The following is an 8,061-nucleotide window of genomic DNA, read 5'->3' on the forward strand; positions in this document are numbered from 1 at the left end:
TAATGTATATGTTGACTTTGGATATTTCTTTTCATACTCAACAAGTACTTTATAGAGTAATGAAAAAGCAACTCTAGCTGGATAATCACTATCTGTAACAATAACAGCACTTAATTGACTATCCACTCTTGTTTGTACATAACAAGTGTATTCATCCTTGACAATTTGTTGTCTTGTTCCTGGAGGATTTTTATCCGATAATAATCTAGTAATAAATACAACATATTCACGAACAGTACCACGTTGAAAGAATCCGAATGAAGATAATTCATCATAGCCGGCCAAAATAACTGATTTGCTATTTGCTGTTGTTGGCTTGTAGAGAACGTGAATGGCCAATAATTTCATTTTTTATTATTAGAGTTTTAAATTAATTGAATACCGACAGCATCATCATGCTACAACAATACATATTCTAAGTTTATGTTTGCCTCAAATGGAAAGAACATGTCTTTCCAATTAATATCTTTCTTCATCATCATCATGATTATCAATATGAATTAATCTCAAATAATAATATATATTTCAATTTCACCCTTAACAAAGAATTCATACTCAAAGCTCCACATAATAATATTAATATTCTCAATACCTCACATTAATCTCTAATGTGAATGCAACTTTCATGTTTGCATCTCATCTCAATCCAAAAAAATCACTGACGATAAACTATTCAGGAATTTCTAAATCAAAAAAAAGGCCTCACTTCCCGTACGAGGCTTTATTAGCTGACTTGTTAAAGTACGAACCAAAGTAACCTCTCCACACTAACTTTATAGTTTAGTTGAACAAGTACGCTGTGATGATCATCTATTTATGTATTGGCAATTTGAAAAACCATTCTTGTCAATCTCAATATGTATTATTCAATCAAAAATCCAAAAATGAGTATTGGCATTTGAATTTTACAAATATGTGATTCCGTAAATTGATAAATACACTTTATTATACAAATAACAGTTTACAAAGAGAATATTCTTCAGTCGTGTGATTCACAACTTGAAAAAAATATCGGCACACATCTTACCATCATCATTGTGTCTTGGTCGCGACCACACAGAACAAACAGAGGATTGTGATGATCACAATAATATACAGTACTAATAATGATAATAATAATAGTGATAAAATAGATAATAATAATATGCTGAATAATAGTGATAAAATAGATAATAATAATTAATAATAATAATAATAATAATATACAGTGAATAATATATAGTAGTAGTCAGTTGGTAATTAATAATATCCAAGAACAGTGATCCTGTTATTTAAGCAGCGGAATGATATCAAATTCATCATCAGCAGTTCCAACTTGTTGAACATCTCTCTTTTGATTGTCTCTGAAATTTTCCCATTGATCATCTGTCTTGACAACTTTAAAACAGTAATGGTCGAGAATATGTTCAAAATCTTCTTTCCACGCATTCTTAACTCTGGTTATGTTGAATTGTTTACAAATGAATCGTATTGCAACTCCAGGTTGCCTGGTTTTGGCTAGGAATCCCATTTGTTCGGAAGTGAAAAGAACTCTTCTTCCTGCCAATCTAATTTCAGCTGGTTGAGATATTATTTTGTACTCTTTCTTGACCTTATCTACATAATTTGTAAAAAGCTTGTAGAAAAGCTTGTGAATTTTCTTTTCAGCCTTCAATTCTACCTGTAATTGCTTAATTTCTGCATCCTTCTCTGCTAGTTGCTGCAAAAGATAACTATTAACAAACATTGGTTGACTATTGAACATTGGTTGGTTAAATGATTGGCTAGTTTCAGGATTATTCATCAAGCCAAGGAAACTAACTTGATTTTCATCAACAAATGAACTACCACTAATGTTATCACCGACAGTAATACTACTACTACTACTACTACTACTACTGCTACTGCCAGCACTACCAGCACTACCAGCACTACCAGTACTGCCAACACTACCAGTAGAAAAAATTGGTTGCTCTCTATTATTGGTCTGTTGTGAAATCAAAGGTTGAGGACAAGTAACATCTTTTGGAGTTGTGGAATTATTCAACATTGATGGATTCACATTGGATGATGATGAACTTAAATGAGGAACTATGGAAGTGGTAACCTTATTTTCAAATATGACACTATTGTCAACTTCATCACTTTCATTTTGAAACTTGTTTTGGAATTGAGTAAAGGTCATTCTATTGGTGGCTGCCTCATAATTAACACTCATGCAGGACAGGTTCCAATCTTCTATTTGATTGGGAAGCAATTCATCACTGTAGTACTTGTTACAATCTGGTACCAGTGATGTAATTACCACTCTAACTTTGCCAGATTCATCACACCCAGTCATAGTGTAGCCATTAGCAATATGAACGAGTTGTTTATCCAATTCTATACCCAAACATACATTGGTACCAAAGGAAGGGGTTGAAGTGAGCTGATTTCTTGTCATTAAGTTTGCTTTGACAAAGGAGTCCTTATCCAAAAAGCTTTTCAATTCATCCTTATGACTGAGGATTGTACTCTTGTGTTCTAGAATGGTGGTTAACAGAGCTGTCTTGTTGCCAGAGTATGACAAACTAGTAGAGCTGTATTTACTACATGATATGATGAAAGCCTTCAAAAAGTCACTTTTAAATTTCAATTCTTCCAACAATTTAACAGTACAATTAGTGTGCTCTAGATTTGCAATTAATTTGGTGAAGGATTGATTATCACTTGCTTTCAGACCATCTTTCCATGGTAATGGTTTAGCCTTTTTTAAAGGTTGTACAACTTGAATTTGTTGATCAACAGTGGATGATGATGTAATAGTTTGTGATGTTTGTGTAGGAGGATGGAATTGAAATTGTTGAGATGATGATATTGTGGCAGGTGTAGGAAGGCTAGCCTTTCTCTTCTTACCTCTCTTTGTTTTAGTTTGGTTCGGATCGAACTGAACGAAATGCAGTGAAGACATTTTTTAAAAAAAACACCAACTCCACAACAAGTGACACTTTCACCATAATGAAAGAGAAGAGCAATCATTCTAAGGCTTGGTCTGAATCAACTTCATACAACGTTTACAAGAGGAGTAGTACGAATAAGCAACAACAGCCGAATCGTGATGGCCCCAACCATATGAATATTTCTTCTTTTAATATCATCAATGGAGAGTGCAATGCTCAACCCTGCAGATTGTTTGATAGGCATCAAGAACAGATTACCAAAGACTATCTTCCAACTTTCATTAGGGATCTGAATGCTTATATGCAAGCAAACTCTATCAATTACCAACTCAATTGTCCTCAACAACAACAACAACAGCCTCAACAGCCTCAACAACAACAACCATCATTACCTCAACAAATACCCATTCATCCAATAGATAATTCATCACTACCTGCTTCTCCATCATCATCACCAGCATCAACACCATCATCATCAATATCAAATGGAGAATTAGGAGGACTGGACATTATGCATGACGATGAATTATTAGATAATCTTGATTTCATGGAAGTTTGGAGAGAGAATTCACTGAAAACACTAAGAAAGCAACTAACAAAGAAAAAGGATTGCTCTATTGGCAATAATAACCAGCTATCCGATCTATTGTTCGATTTATTATCATTCTATACCGATTCCAACATTTCAAAGGTTAACATGAGACGAATAGTTGATCTCTTTAACAAGTACTCGGCGATTGGAAAAAAGATTCCAACCCTAGATACTCTCATCAGTAGAATTCACAATGTCAACAATGAGTATGAAAAGGTGTTTTATTGTTCAAAGCATTTGACAATTATTAAAGGTGAAACTCTGAAGGCTTGTTCCTGCGAGCAGTGTAGTGTTGAGGGTGTATTGAACAAGGAGAATATTCAACACTTTTGGACTAAAAGTATTGCCTCGTGCATATCGAATATGGTTGATAGGGTAGGCTTGAGAAGATTCCAATCACACCTATCTGCAGCTACTGATACGAACATTCCTACAGTGGGCCAGAAACATTTCATTAAGGACTGTGTTGATGGGGTCGAGTATAAGAGAATTACAGACAAGTGGGTCATTCGAGATGATCCCAACACTATTTGCCTCACCATTAGTGCTGGCACTGATGGTGGCTCTGTCAACAAGTCCAACTCTAAATCCATCAATCCTCTCTTCTTTTGGATAAATGAGATTGGATTGAAACACAGATTTTCCTATCCATTGACTTCATTGGCAGCATATGCAAACCACAAAATACCCTATCAAATACTCTTGTCCAAATTTATAGATGAACTCAATGAATTGGACAAGGGTTTGACTATTGTTACCAAGGGAGGATGTAAATTCTTTCTAAAAGTAAGTTGATTGTGTGATTCATTGGACAACAAGCCAATTATTATTATTATATACATGTGAAACAAATAATTGGATTTGTTACTAGGTTCGCCTCTTTCAAATGATTGTCGATTTGGTTGCTGCAAAAGATCTCTTGCAAATCAATGGTCACTCGGGCCTGTGTGGTTGTAGATGGTGTCTACATACAGGAGAAAAGAAGGGAGAAAACACTGGTGTATTGTATTGTGTAGGAAATTCGAGTTGTAATAGTGGAGTCAATAGAGTTTGGAATAACATGATGCCACAGTTTTGCAAGTTGCAAAAAAATGAGATTTCTTCCTTCGATGGTGTGATTGGCATTTCAATTCTCCTCAAGCTCAGCTATTTTAGATGGACTACTCAGGTAGCCTGTGATATTTTGCACAATCTTTTAGAGGGTCTTTGTAAAAAGATTTTGAAGAATATTTGTTCATTGTACAAGACTTTAATTCCCAGCATTGATGGTAAGTATTGTGGTGAAGGAAAAATATGAACTCAACCCCTTGGTGTTTAACAATTGAAAGAACGCATCAAACTTATTGAAACTCCATCCATGTATCACAGAGAGATTCGTTCCTTGAATGAGGCTGCAAAGTTCAAAGCTATTGAATACTACATGTTGTTTGCCTATTGTAAGGATGTTTTCAAGAATATTATTTCTGAAAACCACTTTAACATTTTAAAAAGTGTCGAAACTTTTATAGGACTCATCATGAATCCTAGTGAGAAGAGTGAGCAAGCCAAGGCAAGTCTATTGCAAATGGCATTCAACTTGCTGCGAAGTGTGGAAATTGAATTTGGTGAGGAGGATATTACAATGGCCTCTCATACTGTTCTTCACTTTCCATTGTAAGTACTCTACTAGTTATTCAGAATGCAACAATTTCATATAATATTGATTGTTTTAAAACAAGATCGATATGGAATTTGGGCCCTCTCTATACCAAACTCTACGTTCATGTTGGAGGATTTGATGGGCTCTCTTACTTCCTCCATCTATGGAGGAAAGGCCAACATGGATCATAAGGCTTTGGAGAATTGGTCCATTCATCAAATGACCAGTTTGAAAAGGGTGAGACAATTCACACTTCCAATACGAACATGGTTTGTATCTTTTTTTTTCAAAGGTTGCTGACACTCATAATGTTTAGATATTGTTAAATTTTCCAAGGGTATTTTTCAAATTGTTAAACGGTAAGTAGTTTCATGTCATGATAATGATTAATGATTGTATCACTATCACCACCACCACCACCACCACCACCACATGAATATATTATTATCAATAATTCGTCGTCTCATCATCAACATCATCATCTCATCATCATCTCATCAACATCATCATCATCAAATAGACAAAAGGAAGGAGGATGGAAATTATTAAACTTGTTGGATAATTCAATCATGATTCAGGATCATCTTTCCACTATTGATGCCATTCCTTGCTTTGCTGTTACTGGTGGTTCTTCTAGTGGTTCTCCTCAATACCTTCCTGTACACAGAAATGACATGTTTCTATTGTAATGTGTTGAATAATAAATTTAATGAAATATTTATTGTAATATTATATTTAATTATTACATTGTAATGACAATTGAATATTTATTGAAAACATTGTAATAACATTCCAAGTTGAATCCACTTTAATCTTTACATTTTGGGTTTTATTCAAGTCCAAATTGGTCAATTGAAAAAGTATAATAGGCAATGATTAATTGGGATTCAGAATCGATAGAGTGTACAATAAGCTTACTTTTCAAAGAACGCAAGCGACCTCTCTTCCTGTACTCGTTAAAGTTAGGGTGAAAGTAACCTCCCAACGTACTTTCAAAAAAGCCTCGTACGGGTTCCTTCACCATCAAACCACATACAGAGAAAATTTACAGTAATTTTTAAGGATATTAGGTTGAACCATTCTTGATCGGGCACTTCTTAAGGAAACTCTGAGAGTATATCATTGTGAATTATTGAAGATTGTTTAAATTATTAACTACATCCCGAAGAAGGAGTGTAGAAATTGTATCATATTGTATAGATAGCTAAACATAAGAAGGATGAGGAATTTTCGACAATACAAATCATCGACTGTACAGGTATCTCCACGAAATGGTGGGTACGTTCATCATCCTCATCCTCCATCAACAGTGAAACATTCAGCTGCTGATGGAATGAATGCATCTCCCAACAAGGGAGAGAAAAAGACATTTTCTGAAACAATGAGTGACAACTCTTCACAGCCCAACACTAGTGCTGTTGAACCATTGTGGCTGTATGGATATGCATACTTTTCATTGGATAAAACTATATGGGGATTGTTATTGGATTTGGAGAAAAAGTTTGATGCTGGTCAAATTGACAAGATTCAATCACTTCCTTCACCTTCATCCTCTCTTAATAGTGGTACTTTCACTTTTCAACCTCCAAAACCAAGTGTGAGGATAAAACAATTGAAACCAACAAATATTGAGCTTCTGAATCAATCATTTATGGATTATTCTAATGCCAACTTTAAAGAGTGTTTGAAGAATATTCAAATTTTGATAGAACGAAAGATTTCCATGTTTACCGACACAACAGAGGACAGATATGAACTGAATTTATCTTTATCTCTATTTTCAATTATCATTCTGAATTATTCAACTGTTTTGTCAACTCAATACCAGAGCTTTCACAACAGCATGGAACTATTGAAAGTTGGAGAAATGATGCTGAAACACTTCAAGAGCGACCAATTGAAAGATTATTTCACATCTCTATTCAGCAGTGCCATGTGTAATTATTACAAAAAAAGAAAAAAATATAACATGATGTACAAATATTCCAAACAAGCCTATGAAATGTACAGTCAAACAGGAACAAGCATTTATGCTCAATATATTTTGCAAACGTATGCCACTAGTTGTCTCTTTCGCAAGAAGTATGAGGAAGCAATTGAGTGCTTTGAAAATAACATTTTTTTGTACAAAAACCAAATTCCAAGCACTTCTGTACAAACAAGCTTGCTAGATTATTTCAATAGAATTTTGACATTCATTTGCGACAATGAGTATTTCATAATTATTAATAAGTGCTTTAATACCTTCAATTATGGTGTGGCACTATTTGAGACGAAACAGATGGTTCCTAGTCGATACTACCTCTTTCAAGCTATTGATATAATGAATCACCACCTCAGTTCCCACCACGATATAATTATAGAGAAACGATGGCTCAAGTCCATGATTAAGGTGTATAGAATTGTGACCTCTATTTGTGAAAACCAACCATACAATGATTGCAACATTTCCATGCATGCAATTTTTAATAAGGGAAAACCAATGGTGGATCCACTCGAGCCAGCATTTAAAAACGAAAGGTACTATATTACCACACTGAACAAGGCAATACACTATGTCATTCTAGAAAATGAAAGACAAGAAGTTATGGCAAGAGCAGAGATTGACGCCGAGGAATATAGGAGAGTGAAGAAACTGGTTAGCATACTCCCCCTTTTGAAAGTGGATCCATATTTTGGTAAAATTATGAGCATTGAAAAATCAGTTAAGGAGAAGAAACAAACCATTCCACAGGCCATGTCCTTTGCTAAGAAAGCACTCAAATCTTCGAAAATATTTCTCACTCCTCTAAAAAGACCTGAAGAAACAACATTGGATGAAAGTAATAATATCCTCAATAATTCATTTCTACTCGATGATTATGGATATATTTCAAAGACACCTTCAGAATCACCAAGATCTGCTATCATTA

The 8,061-nt window shown here is 34.5% G+C and overlaps 2 protein-coding genes across 2 annotated transcripts in view; one reads left to right on the forward strand and one right to left on the reverse strand.

Moving 5' to 3' along the window:
• Positions 1-1,267: 1,267 nt before the first annotated feature.
• Positions 1,268-2,929, reverse strand: NAEGRDRAFT_74603 (uncharacterized protein; the record flags this gene model as incomplete). Its single annotated transcript, XM_002670450.1, has 1 exon — positions 1,268-2,929. The coding sequence occupies one exon, from the start codon at positions 2,927-2,929 to the stop codon at positions 1,268-1,270; it is 1,662 nt and encodes a 553-aa protein (XP_002670496.1).
• Positions 2,930-2,976: 47 nt separating this feature from the next.
• NAEGRDRAFT_53584 (uncharacterized protein) overlaps positions 2,977-8,061 on the forward strand; it is a gene marked incomplete at both ends in the record, with an annotated part of 5,695 nt that continues 610 nt past the window's right edge. Inside the window, 2 exons of the mRNA XM_002670409.1 lie at positions 2,977-4,296; positions 6,408-7,971. Coding sequence (XP_002670455.1) covers positions 2,977-4,296; positions 6,408-7,971 — 2,884 coding nt within the window. The remainder of the gene's footprint in view (positions 4,297-6,407; positions 7,972-8,061) is intronic.

This window comes from Naegleria gruberi, assembly GCF_000004985.1.
Source record: "Naegleria gruberi genomic scaffold NAEGRscaffold_71, whole genome shotgun sequence".
NCBI classification, from domain to species: domain Eukaryota; phylum Heterolobosea; class Eutetramitea; order Acrasida; family Naegleriidae; genus Naegleria; species Naegleria gruberi.